The sequence below is a fragment of the Crotalus tigris genome, unplaced genomic scaffold (assembly GCF_016545835.1).
Source record: "Crotalus tigris isolate CLP2741 ecotype Arizona unplaced genomic scaffold, ASM1654583v1 scf7180000018548.2558034, whole genome shotgun sequence".
In the NCBI taxonomy this organism is placed as follows: Eukaryota; Metazoa; Chordata; class Lepidosauria; order Squamata; family Viperidae; genus Crotalus; species Crotalus tigris.
In genome coordinates this window covers 2,055,270-2,069,251 of record NW_024097071.1, presented here as the reverse complement: position 1 = coordinate 2,069,251, position 13,982 = coordinate 2,055,270, and the positions used below count along the sequence as shown (strand labels likewise).

The 13,982-nt window shown below is 37.3% G+C and overlaps 1 protein-coding gene across 1 annotated transcript; it reads right to left on the bottom strand.

Annotated features, from left to right (window-relative positions):
• Positions 1-1,303: 1,303 nt before the first annotated feature.
• Positions 1,304-8,656, bottom strand: LOC120312863 (retinoic acid-induced protein 3-like). Its single transcript, XM_039354160.1, has 4 exons — positions 8,443-8,656; positions 5,425-6,384; positions 3,877-3,926; positions 1,304-2,849 (listed from the first exon to the last, which is right to left on the bottom strand). Exons 2-4 carry the CDS (start codon positions 6,350-6,352, stop codon positions 2,754-2,756), a joined length of 1,074 nt encoding a protein of 357 aa, XP_039210094.1. The 5' UTR covers positions 6,353-6,384; positions 8,443-8,656; the 3' UTR covers positions 1,304-2,753.
• Between the last annotated feature and the right edge of the window lie 5,326 nt (positions 8,657-13,982).

The window sequence follows — 13,982 nt, the reverse complement described above, 5'->3', positions numbered from 1 at the left end:
CTGCCCCTAATATTGCACTTCAATGTTGCACTATACAGTGGTATTTAATATGGTTACAGTTCTGGGATAAAAACTATGTTTCAATCTATTTGTCTTTGTTTTTCTTATCCTGTACCATCTGCCAGATGGTAATAGTTCAAAAAAAGAATGTCCTGGATGAGATGGTCTTTAAGAATGTTTTGAGCTTTCCTAAGACAGCAGGAACTTTACAGTTCGTCCAGGGGTGGGTGGGAGAAGAAGACAGCCAATAATCCTCTGGGCAATGGTAATGATCCTCTGGAGTGCTTTCCTATCTGTTATTGTGCAGTTGGCAAACCACACACAAATGCAATAGATTAGAATGTTCTCTATGGAGCAACGGTAGAAGGTCACCAGCAGTTTTTCATTCCGTTGTTGTTTCCTGAGAAGTCTCAAGAAATATAATCTCTGCTGGGCCTTCTTAACCATTGCTATAACATGCTATAACCAATGCACCCTTTAAACTAGGGGACGGCAACCTTTCCATAGCCAGAAGATGCATATCTCATAAGAGGTATGGGTGGTTGACTTTTTAATTATTTCTTTAATAAAAATAAGAATATATCTTCAGAAAATAATACCATTGTTAGAGTTACAAGAAAGTGTCACGATGTATGTGCCATTCATTGATGTCTTCAGATCAGGGCTAACATCCAATATGTTTAGATCAGTGGTGGGATTCAAATATGTGAACAACCCAGTTCTCTGTGTGGATGCCTCTTCCAGAAGTCCATTCTGGGCCTGGGCAACAAAAAATTAGCTGCCGGTTCTGCCAAACTGGTGCGAACTGGCTGAATCCATCACTGGTTTAGATGGAGGCAAAACAGTCACTTCACATTCCTGGTTCAGTTTTGATACCTGCATGATGCAGGGCCCTTGACTTCAATGGCCTAAGGGTCTTCTATGGAGACAGTGATTCTTTGGCACTCAAGAACAAGGCATGTCAAACTAGCTTTGTATCCTTCCTCTTTTCCCTCTTTTTTTCTTTTTACAAATACTAACTAGTGGATTAGAGGAATATTATATCCACAGATATAATATTTTAATTTCAGCAAAGCTTTCAGCAACATCACCCAGATATTTTTCTTGGCAAGCTTGGCAAAAATTCAGGTCATGCAAAGTTGCTCCATGGATGATAATCTTTAATAATATGTTCTACAATATGCTAATGGCCTTGTGATGAACTCTCTGTACATCATAAATGAATAGAGTGCATCACACGTGCACAGAGCTCGTCTGTTTGGTAAACTATAACACTTGAAAAGGAATTAACAAAAGGACGGGGTACAAACACATACAATAGATATATTTATTATATGTTACCTATATTCAAGGTAATATAAGAACTATATAAATAAATATTACATAAGGCAGACAAAAGCATATAAGCAAACCCCCTCTGACTGCTTTCCCACAAAATACAGAATATCATATACTTGTGTTTCCCATTAATTTCAATGGGGAAATGTAAACACTTGTCTGAATCTCCTATAAAAATCAAGCAATGTAAGAGATTTTTGTGTCACTGACTTCAACCAAGGTTTTTTTCCTTCTGTTTCTCTCTAAAATTTAAATCACTTTTAAGGTTCTTATTATTTGCTGTTCTTAGAGTATCTGATATACATTTTACTTATACATATTGGCAAAGGTTATATATAATAAGGCTTATTCTCAGGAATTGCATATTACAGGATTAATTGCTTCCATTGCAACCATTTCACCAGTTCTACCATCTTGGCTTATCTACTTCATTGTTGCCAGCTTCCCCAGTCTACTACTTCCCAGATGTGTCATCTCCCTTCATCCCAGGCAATATAGGCTAAGAATGGTAGTGCAAATGAATAGTTCCCATTACTATATACTGTGGAAAGCTATAAATCAGACTTAAACCAAAGGCTATCCCCCTCTTATGACTGCCTTATCAGACCCCCTTTTTTATAAATAGGTCATGAAATTGTATTTTAAACATCATGATGATCATCCTCCTAATTTCAGTGCTTTAGAAAGCAAAATAAATAGGTAAATATAGTTAATTCAAAGACTAGTAATGGACAGCAAGCTCTCTGCTTCTATGTTCAGCAACCCCTAGGACTGGGGAGAAATCTGTCTGCTGAGGAAAACTGAGTTCAGACAAATAGTTGGGAGAAAGAAATCTTGATAGATCTCAGAGACATCATCATTTTCATGACCAGTTCATATGTGATCATTACAATATCTCCTGCTTGAGTAGGGGGTTGGACTAGAAGACCTCCAAGGTCCCTTCCAGCTCTATTCTAATTGATGGGAAGAATGTCCTTCCATGGCAGCTATGCTGCTTCCCAACTATCATGGTGAGAAATCTAAATTCCCCATACATAGAGAATAATTTGGAACTCCTGTGAATAGGGAGTCAAAATTACATAGGGAACCAATAAACACAGAGGAAGAATCCTACTTCAAACCTCTCATCCCCACATGTGGATCAAGGGTGAAGGCCCAATTAATAAAGATTTGAGGGAGGGTAGTTATAATTGTGTGAGGAAAAGACATATTAAAAAAAGCAAAAGAGGTTTATTACTGAATTCAGAGGTATAAAGTGCTAAGTGTGCTGAGCCAGAAGACATACAGAAGAAAACGAAAACAATCTTCCTTCATCCACTACAATGTGAGCAGTGTCCCTGATTTTGCAAAACTGAAGCACTGCTATACCAACACTTCAATCAACTCAGCGTTGCTTCTCTTTCTTTATTGTGATGCTATTTTTTGATATCTTTCCCTCCAGAATATCCTTGGTATGGACTGGGCCGTGTTTTAGGGCGGGGAATGGTGAACTCCTGTTGAGGCTCAAGGTTCTGAAAAAAGAAGAGAATTATAACTTTGAGATTATAAAGTAATAACATCTATCCCTAAAAGGCAGAGTCTTATTAGTTCACTCTTACGCTCCTAGAAGAGAGGATCCTGAATGACCTATGAAGAGTGGATCTTTCTCCTTCAAAGACAGAGTGGCAGTGTTTACTATCTCATTAAATATCAAGAAGGAAAGCCAGAGCTTAGATATTTAACCTTGAACTGGTCAAATGTAGAATGCTTTATATTAGATGACTAGCTTATACAGCATATCTCTAAACTAAAGAGAAACTAAATTCATAGCAAGTCCATGAACATCCTTAATGATTCTTCAGATATGCTAAGAAATGGCACTTATCATTTGCACAGTCAACCCTTTTCCACCAACCCCACTCCAATATGGGAATAGGGAAAGTCTCAGTGACTTTTTTTAACTTGATTTTGGTTCTCTTCAATAGCCTCCATAGTATCATTATTAGCTGGTACTTTGAAGACAACAACAAAAATGCTGAGCTTGATAAATTACTACAGAAAGATCTACAAAGTACGTATAAGTAGGATTGCCAGATCTAGGTATCTAACATCTGGATGACAAAAAAAATACAGTAACATTAAGCTATCGTGTGGTGTTTACCTAAATTTTTGTAACCTAGAGCTACCTGATAACACTAGATATAAAGAAAGGTCACTAGGAAACATATCATTTCGCTCTGAAACTACACTTTACCTCTGAATATATTCTGGTGGCAATCAAATCACTTGTACTAGGGCCCAGAATCATTTTTTATCAAGCATTTTATAAGCACTTTAAAGTATTTTACAAACCCTTTACTCTTTTCTGCTCAGGAAACTATTCTTTTTATCTACATAAAAATATTATATCTGGTTATCACATCAAAAGCAACTTATTAACTAATAAGTCTATATGAATATCACCTGTTTTCCCCAGATGTCTAACTTTCTAAACATATTAAAATTTCCTCCCACAGCACTTGATTATTACCCTAATGAAAGAAAAGTTGTTTCATTTACCTTCAGTTGAAAATGAGTTGAATAAGGGACATATGAGCCAGTATTTTCTTCTGTACGGTTGAAAGAGATGCAAAAAGAGAAACAGGCAATGAGTCTTAGAATCAGTATACAGTAAATAAATAGATTTAGTTTGGTTCAAAATAACAATGTCTGGCATGAATACTTATGCCAGCTTTTCTCAACCTGCCTCACATGTCTACTGAATAAAATAAATAAACAAATAAACATAATTTATTGGGACTATGGTTTCAGAATTACCAGGAGGCTTCAAAATGACAGGCACAACTGAGCAATCAAGCAATCACCCCTTTTCAACATCTACTGCACACATTACAGTGATATAAAAAGAGCCACTTCTGTCATTTTGAAGTGACCATTGCTATGGATGTTTAATTCTCAGTACATTTCAATTGTGCCATCTTAACACCTCTGGATGTCACTAGGTTGATGAAGGTCATTTTGTATTACCTATTTTTGGAATCTATTCTTAAAGAGAGTTATAATAAATGTATGACCACTTGGCAAAATGAATCATATGCCATCTGCCAGGTCCTGAAACACCCCTTCCCTACCCCACAGTGCCATACCATCAACTTTACCCCAATTCCAGGGCTTTTCAACTAATGTGGAAAATGTCCCTTTCACCCTCTTTTTTGCTGCAAATCAAATGGGGTGAGATGATGGTTGGAGACATGTTGGAAGATTGAATTTGAGTACAACTATGAAGATTTGATAGCAAAAAGGGTAAGACAAGCCCATGAGACGTTTGGAGACAGGACTTGCATATAAATCTAAAATCTTCCTCATTTAGTCCAACTCTTGTTGCATGTATGCAATTCATAAGATATTCTTGTGTGTATTGAAATAAGGTGAATGAGTTATTCTTGCAAAGGATTCTTACAAAAAAGTCCTTGTTATTGATGCTTCTGAACAATTTTAGATATCGTAACTCTTCTTTAAACAAATGAAATATTTAGACACTCACAATGTGTATCTGCCACAGATTTATCTTTTCATGCCAACAAAAGGTTCAACTAAAGCCTTTCAAACAGTTCAACAAATAATGTTTCAATTAAATTAATATTAATTCTGGTTACAGATTACTTTATCAGAGAATGTTTTTAATAAAGTTGCATATTTCAATTAATGAGTTGTTCAAAATTAAAACCTTGACTGATTAATAAACAGGTTTTAATTGATGAAATCTTGCAAAATGATATTTTCTTATGTTTTTTTAATACACGATAAGTGATTAGGCAATTTGTTGAATCAAGGTACATAAGGTTGCTTAATTTATTATTGTTTTTTCTTCTTCGTCCTCATCTTCATCTTCATCATCATCATCTCAAATTAATCCACTGCAGAATAAAGGCCTTGTTGTGTGTACTTAAAGATTATTACTACATTCAGTAGTTGAATTAACGCTTAATGATTTATTTAGTGTGTATGTTATTCATTAGTAATGTTAGCTTTTTGAATAGTATTATGAATCTTTTGCATGAAGCATTTTCTTTCAGCTAGCATTTTCTTTTCTAGTTGTTGTCTTACCTTGTGGGTTGTCTTCCTGAGCATAACCTTGATTTTCTACTCCATAGGTTTTTTTCATGCCCTTTGGCTGGCAAGTATTATTCTCCTGAGGGTAGTCTCCAGGCTTCCGTGGAGCAGTGAGGACACAGAGTTCAGGTATTGCATACAGAAGCAGAAAAGCCCAGCCATTTACTATCAGAGTAACCCCAATGAGAGGATCATTCCATTCTGATGGCTCACCTAAATCACTGATGCCATGCATCAAGATAGCAATCCATGCCACCCAAATGGCTATGGAGACCAAGGCTGTGAGGAGTAAGTAGAAACCATGCCTCTTCCACCTCTTGTATGAGCCACAAAACACAAACATGGAAACTATGCAGAGGAGAAACATCAGGAAAAATACATAGATGAGAATTAAAACAAAGTCTCTTCGGCTTTCCGGATCCATCACATTGTGTAGTTTCTTCAAGGCTGTGATATTGACTACTACATACTGTATGGCTATAATTGCTTGTACAATAGTCAAACCAAAGACCATAATCAGCAACCCTAATGCTGAAAATGGACGTCTTCCTCTCACCAACCTGACAAGGTCCAAGGCATGAGCCAGAAGGCAGGAAAAGCAGAGGGCAAAGAGGACCCCAAAAAGGAAGAAACGAGTGGGAGCAGTTTGCTCATTGAGCCTGATGATAAAAGCAAATGTGAGGCCAAAAATTCCTAGAGTGCCTAAGAGGAAGAGGAACTGGATTGGGATCAGGCTGCGTTTTGCATTGTCTTGGACTTTACTGATAAAACATAAAAGCACCAGAATGAGGATGATTGTGGCAATTGCACCAGCTGCTGCCAGAGCTTCCAGAATAATCCCCCAATAAGCATTGGTATCGCAGAGGAAATAGTAGTCATTTTGTATGTTGCCACAGCCTTGGGGGGGTTCAGTAGTAGTCATGGCACTTCGGATGGCTTATCTTAAAAGAAAACCTGTGGAAAATAAGGCAAATCTGGAGTTATAAATATATGTTTAAAAAAAGAACAAATTAGACAGACAGATTTTATTGTAAAATAAACCAAGTGATTTATAATGGGAGGGAGATGGATCAGTTAAGCTAAGAATGATCCCATATAAAAGGCCCTTACTGCAATAAAAAGGCACGTCATTTTATGAAGTCCATATTTTTCTACACAGGAGAAGAAATAGCAAGAAAACACTACAAGGATCTCTATAATTTAAGAACAACCCGATCCATCAAAGACCATGGCTTTGTTGGAAACGATAACCTCTTCTTTTCTGAAGGAGCAGCAGCAGCCCCTATAAACAAAGAGGGCAGCAACAAGGCAAAGACATCCAGGACAGATGAATAACAAAAATGGCAGGCGTGTCTAAGTAATCAAAGCCCCACCCTTTTTTACATGCATGAGATGCATGCAAAACACATATATAAAATGGAACAGGGCTTTGAACACTGGGTTACACCTGCCACTTTAACCTAATTGACTCCATAAAACACAGAAGCCCCTGTGGGGGAGGGCAAAAATATCAAAATGGCAGATACAATAGCATGTGACCTTTGGACAAAATGAGCGGGATTTCGATCACACAATCATAACTGACATTTTGATTTTTTTTAAACCCCACCTGAATTTCAGCAGCATTCTATTGACAAATGGAAATGTGATACCCACTGATTTCTGTAGCACAAGCCTAACAGATCTAAGAAAGCTAAAACTGATAACAATAACATAACTCAATCCCCTCTCACACACAAATACTCTCCAAAATCACTGGCCAACTTTCTTATATTAACATATTGTCAGTCGACAAATTATGATTCTTTTTTTATCTCTATTTTATTAAAAAGGACTGTGGTTTGGACCCTGCCTTATGTTGGTAGAATGCAAACAGGTTAACAGAAAAAAATCAGTGTCTATACTTTAAATTTGCTACCTCTCACATCCTCAAGATTTGAGCTATACTGTAAAATCCTGATGGTCATTAGATGGCAACAGAAAATGTTTGTTTGTTTGTTTGTTGTGATTGTATGTCACCTCTTTCAATGGCTGAAGGTGGTCTACAATGATACATTTTAAAAAACCAATAAAAATGTAAAATGCTTGAAATATTAAATCTTTAAATCTTGAATGGAGTCAGGGTGGGCAATCTGAAATCTTCCATAAAATTCATTCTTTATAAGTCCTAAAAGATTAAAGAATGGGAAGAAGCCACCTAATCTTCAAGGGGAAGCTGTTGAGAGAGAGTAGGCTGCCACTAAGAATGCCTTTTTCTGGGTTCCCACCCTTAAACTTTCTAGGGGCAGAGACCTGCTGCATCTTCTCCTTGCCAGATTGTCTAACATTCTGGAGAAGATAATCCTAAAGATATCGAGCACACAACTCATATAGAGTTTTGCTTGAAAAGGTTTTGACAAGTATAGGTGTCCCCAAATCAGTGTTAGTCTGGACACCTCCTTACTTGAGACTGGTGCTACATAATACCTCACTGTGCTCACAGACAGGACTTTTTTTTCTTGTAGATCATTTTGTGAAATAAACATAAACAAAGTTACTGTGAAAGATGCAGGCTTCAATGAATACTACAAAATGATATGACTATAAAGAGTTCTTTATTATAAAAGATCTCCCCTTTCCTGTCTTCTCTTTATCCAAGCTACTCAGCAAAAAGTTTCTGAAAAATAGGATATTTTACCTTCCCAATAATTGTACAAAATAAAGATAAAATACAAAAGATTATAACTGGTTAGATATCATCAATGGAAAACCTCACACTGAGCCTGAATGACTCCCTGCCTTTCCCTAGCACAATACTCTCTTCTATGGTTTTCAGAAGCTGAAATATGGAAAGTTCTTAAAAACTTTGCTGAACCTGATATTACATCCTCTATTAAACCAAGTGTATCAGGTAAAGGAGGCAATATAACACAATGTCTTTGGTAAGCTTGAGAGAAATCCACCCTTATTGTTGCAGTTACTAGAATTAGTGTACTCTAGTACTCCCATAATTAAGCTTTGGCATGGACTTACCTTGACTGTGATCTGGTTCAGAGGAGAAGACGAGTTGTAGTCAACAGCAAAGGAATATGCCTGCACTGTCCACTTAAAAAATAATCTCCACTCTTGCTGCTTTTCTGTCCTTGCATGGACAAGCAGAGAATTGCTCTCACGCTCTCCTGGGAAGCTTTAAAAGCAAATAGAGAAAACAGGGGGGATAAAGGAGTTGGGCACGCCTATTCCAGTTCCACTACTCCTGGTGCTGTTATAAATATAACATTCTAGTGCCAGGAGATGAAGTCAAATTTCTGACGTAAGCTGGATAGTCAGTCCGATGGGTGGGGAAGGAATCTTTGACTGGCTCACCTCTCAACAGATTCTACTGCCATTGATCCAGTCAGCCAATAATTTCTAGGGCTTGAGAAACCTAGAGGGTGTGGGACAAGGAGATCTCACAGCTTTTGTGTGTTATTTTTGTGCACAAAAATGATTGTATGTAGTGGGTTCCTACTTTCTCCATTGTTCTGTGTGGTCTTGGAGCAGAAGTTGGTCATATCTGAAATTTTTTAGAAATTTCCTGGTCTTGTTTCATAAACAAGTATGGGAACAAAATTGGGTTCTTTCTTTTCTTCTTTGGATAGCCCTCCAGATCTTCTAAAAGGAAATATACTGAGGATGTACTGTATGTCCACAGATATTACTATGCTCTGCATTGGAATATTTTATTTATGATGAAGATCAAGAGAACTATGTACAGTATCCTGTTGTACATTCTGTGACAATGTGGAAAAGGGATGTGAGCCCCCAAGACAGCTGTGAAATTCATGTTTACTTATTGTGACAAAAGCAGTCTCCTTATGTGAAATTTGATCTTAGAATGCAGGTCTTTACATTTGTAATTCTAGGTTTTTGACACAACCTCTGTCTGATTTGCAAAAGGCATCTTGTTATTGCTACAGCATGTGTCTTTTCCCAATTCTTATTCAGAGTACAAAATAGAGGAGAACCAACAGTTTTGGCATGGAATAGTTATTGAACCTATAGGTTATTGGAAGGGGCAATTTAGCTAAATTTTGATCATATAGTTTATTATAGATTTATAATATTTTTATTAATCTGAGCACTTACTCAGGTATTCCAAAGAAAGATGCATGATCTAACTAAGTTGCTAAAAGAATTGTTCTGAAAAAATTGGGAGCATTGACACAGTAATAATTGCTTTTCTTTGTGTGTTAATGGACAGGACAGCTTATTGTTGATATTGGTGCTAGAATGTTACTATGTTTTTCTTATCATTATTTTATTTTATTTTGTCTTATTTGTAAGTATGAAAGCATTTTAACAGATGCACAACGCTTATACTGGATCCTCACCAAAATATATTACTTCCAAATCAGCAGCAATAGAACAAGATAAATGTAGAATTCCTTTCCTGGTCTCTGTGGTCTCAAAGTGATTAAGGCTGTTTTCAATTTTTTTAAAAAAGGAAATTACTTGCTACACATTTTAAGTGTATGTCAGTACACTGCATATGCTAATTAGTGGGATGCAGGCAGCAATGGGTTGGGTTACAACCGGCGTCTTCAAACTTGGCCTTTTTATGACTTATGGATTTCAACTCCCAGAATTCCTCAGCCAGTGTAGTCACAAGATTAGAGATCCTAGTTTGCATAGGATAGGATAAGCATGTTTGAAGTAACACTGGGTTTGGGTTGTACTTGCAGTTCTGGCATAGTGGCCTAAAAATTCCCAAACAACCTGACCATTATAGACTTTATTGGTACCAAAGAATGCTACACATGGCACAGATATGATCAAGAATAACAGAATAACAGAGTTGGAAAGGACCTTAGAGGTCTTCTAGTCCAGCCCTCTGCACAAGCAGGAGACCCTACAGTAGTCTAAAAAGCTAGTAATTTAAATAAGTAACTTAAGGCTAGTAATTTAATTTTATTTTCTCTACATTATTAAAAATGTTATGTGAAAGAGTGAATTGAACAAAACCATAATGGGTAGCAGAGTCAATATCTATGGCCCATATCTATCATAGCATATGGAAGGGCACAACTTGGAAAGTAAGAAGAATAAATCGTAAAGAGCAGTAATTAATGAAATCGATGAAAGAAAAACAGATAGGTTGGGTTTCTGTGAAATTAAAGAAAGGAGAAGCTTGTAACAGAACTAAATGAAAGTGGTCTGATTTTGCTGAGTACAGTTAATTAGTGCTCTTCCATATACTTAAATGTAACATAGGTTATGAAAGAGATAAAATGCATGTCATAAAATATGAATTGGTGTCATCTAATTTGTTACATACATATCTGGAAATAGGGATTGATAGGTTGGTGATGGTTAAGAACCAGAGATGAGTCTGGGAAAAAATGACTGCACAGTGTTCCAAATAAACATGAGCCATGGCACAAAGTTAGATGACATGAATGAATGAGTGGGGAAAAGATGAGATGGAACTTACTGATTGAATAAAACAATAAATAAAAAGGTGACTGCTAAGTATCTGTTTAGAAAAAGGTCTGCTTCTTTCAAATATGTAACTTAAGTATGTCAATGTAGCCATGGTAAAAGAATCAATATAAATCTGAAAGCATGGTTGATGTGATATTTTATGATGAAAGATTGAGAGAATTAATGAAGGATAGTAAGTTGATGAGATGTTCTGAATGTGGAGCAGGGCATTTTTGGTAATGTTAAGAACCTTAGGGAGGAAATTGATAAGGAAGGAAAGAAATAAAAGAAACTAGAATGAAAGTGGAATGCCCTTAGGAAGAGAAACTATGAGGTTGAATGAACAAGTATTACAGGATAAATTGATTTTCCAGTAGAATGAATGGAAAGTGGATGCCAGTGAAAAGGCTGAAAAAGGATGTATTGGGATAAAAGAGAAAATAATGCATATCAAAGAATGATTGCTGCAAAAAATGAACATAAGAGAAATATGTTATATAATATAAATATAGAAAGAAAAATATAGCTCCAAGAAATGTAATCAAAGAGAAAAATTGACAGTTAGGTTTAAGAAAGGCAGAGAAAGTCCAGAGTGAGTTTGATGAAAATTTAAAAACATTCTGGAAATGGGTGAAGACAGCTAAATAAGGAATTTCCAGCACAACAAATGGAATTAAAAACAAAAGTGATTAAATTATTTGGATGAAACAAAGGTAAGAGAATATTGGAAGGAGTATTTTAGAGATCTGTATAGAAATGATAGTGATATTTGAAACAATAGAACTGAAATGAATGTCATAAATGATGGCACTCAAGAGAGGAAATGATAAAAAGGACATCATAAATGTGTGAATTTTGAAAACTGGTAAAGTTGGGAGAGTAGATGCTATAAGAAATGTGACAATACAATTGGCTTATCGAGTATCTGTGTGACTTAATGTGTGTGCAAAAACTGCCATCTGTGCCAACAATTGGAAGAATACTGTTATTATTCCTGTATACCAGTGGTTCTCAACCTTTTTAATGCCATGACCCCAACCAGTCGTAAGTCGAGGACTACCCAACCGGTCGTAAGTTGAGGACTACCCAACCGGTCATAAATCGAGGACTTTCCCTGCCCGGGAGCGCAGCGCATGCGTGGTGCCGCCCCCTGCGCCAGCCGAGGCGTAGCTGGCAAGCGGCAGAGATGGCGCAGGCCGACCACCGACTGGGCCACCAGCTGGCCCAGCCCAAGGGAGGTAAGACACCCGCCGGGCCCCACGCGCGCCAGCAACCCTCCCTGCGCCCACCGGCCTCCCACCTCCCACCCCGGCCCTCTTTTACTTACATTTTTAGTAGTTGCTCAGCAGGCAGGGGTGGAAGCTTCCAGACAGTTCGCCTTCGCTGCAGACAACTTGCAGCACCGTTTGCAGAATGGGGCTTTTGGCGGGCTCAGCAGGGCAGAGACAGCCTGGACAATTCCTATTGGCTTTTGAAAGCCAATAGAATTAGACTCTATTCAAGAGAGTCTATTCTATTGGCTTTCAAAAGCCAATAGAATAAAAGGGAGTAGCACAGCTAAGGAAAAGGGGGAAAAAATGGCGGACTGCATTGTTTGGCGACCCCCGTGAAATGGTCGTTCGACCCCAAATGGGGTCCTGACCCACAGGTTGAGAACCACTGCTGTATACAAAGGGAAAGTAGCAAAAGTGAAAGCAAAATGAAAAGAGTCTTAGCACTGATGATGTTACCTAGTTTGGGTAATGAAACATCTGCAAGAACACAATATAGCCCAGAGAGCATCAAGGTCCCTCAAAGGGATCTTAGCTTGTTAAATATTCCTAGGCAAGTATTTGCCAGAGTTTGACTAAATAAAAGTGACCATAAGAAAAGTTTGGGGACTAAATTGGAACTTTTTGCTTGGCATGCAATCCTAATTTTAATTCCTATGGGTAATAAGAAATGTGTAAATATGAAGGTGTTTGTGAATTTGTATGCTTGTATGTAATAAAATGAATAGCTTTGAATCGTAGAATATTTTAAGTGACTATTAAGGCTGATTGGAAGTAAAGTCAGCATATTATCAAATGGAATGCTTAATAAATGATGCAAAGAGAGCTGGAATACAGTAGCCAGTCACTACTGCAAAAGAAGTGGAGATGCTCTGCATTACTTTGTTTACCAAAAGTGAATAGCATGATGAATATGTGCATACTTATGAGGTGTCTCAAATTATTGAACTGAATTCATTCACTTATTTACCAAGAATAGCAACTAATATAGTCCAGAATAATGACATGTCTTGAATAATTAAGAAATAAATTTGCATATTTTATTTTACATCTGCAATGCTGTAAATTGAGAGGTGAGAAAAGAGACTTTATTTGATGAATTTCCAAAGAAAATACAGCTCAGCAATCACAAAAGGGGCCCCCAGAAGGGCTCAAAACTTCTCTTCCTGACAAAGGGAAGGAAACAGGCTGCAACTGCCAGTTGCAAACAGCTTGGTGGAGTATAAGTTGTGCAAAGTTAGTTTCAGCCTATGTGGGGAGTGACTCTGTTCATCCCTCTGGAATGCGTTCAGCTAAAGTAAGGGTTTGGGGCCAATTGGCTGGAGACCAAATATGCCTCTTTCATTTCTGCTGCTAAGTTATTTATAAAGCATGCCTTAATGACATTAAAGAAACACCCTTTTTATTTCTTTTAGTAGGAATGTAGGGGAAGAAGAAAACCAAATTTAGATTTCAGCAAATTTTACAAAGATTTATGTTCTCTAAGCAGCTAGACATATCATTTTTTTCAAAGTGCCCTTCTTTCACCCTTCCTCTAGTTGACAGAAACTTGCAAATCTTTTGATATTCCCGTCACTGCTTCTTTAACACATGTTTACACTGAGGAACCACTCCTTTCAGCAAATAAACATCAAATGGATCATTAAATCTCAAGTTGAAGAATGGAGATATAAACTGAAGGCAAGGTCTTCATGCCTCTTCTCTGTTTTTAGAACATAGAATCATAGGGCTGGAAGGGACCCCAGATGTCCTCTATTCCACCCCCCTGCCCAAGGCAGGAGACCTTATACCAACCCAGTCAAATGGATGTTCAGTCTGTTTTCTGAAAACCTCCAGTAA

Bases quoted from the DNA above. Each gene is read 5' to 3' on its own strand.
- LOC120312863 (XM_039354160.1), bottom strand. From the start codon at position 6,352: ATGACTACTACTGAACCCCCCCAAGGCTGTGGCAACATACAAAATGAC. The intron at 3,927-5,424 runs GTAAGACAACAA...TCAACCGTACAG, and splicing joins TCAGGAAGACAACCCACAAG to AAGAAAATACTGGCTCATAT. The intron at 2,850-3,876 runs GTAAATGAAACA...TTCTTTTTTCAG, and splicing joins CAACTCATTTTCAACTGAAG to AACCTTGAGCCTCAACAGGA.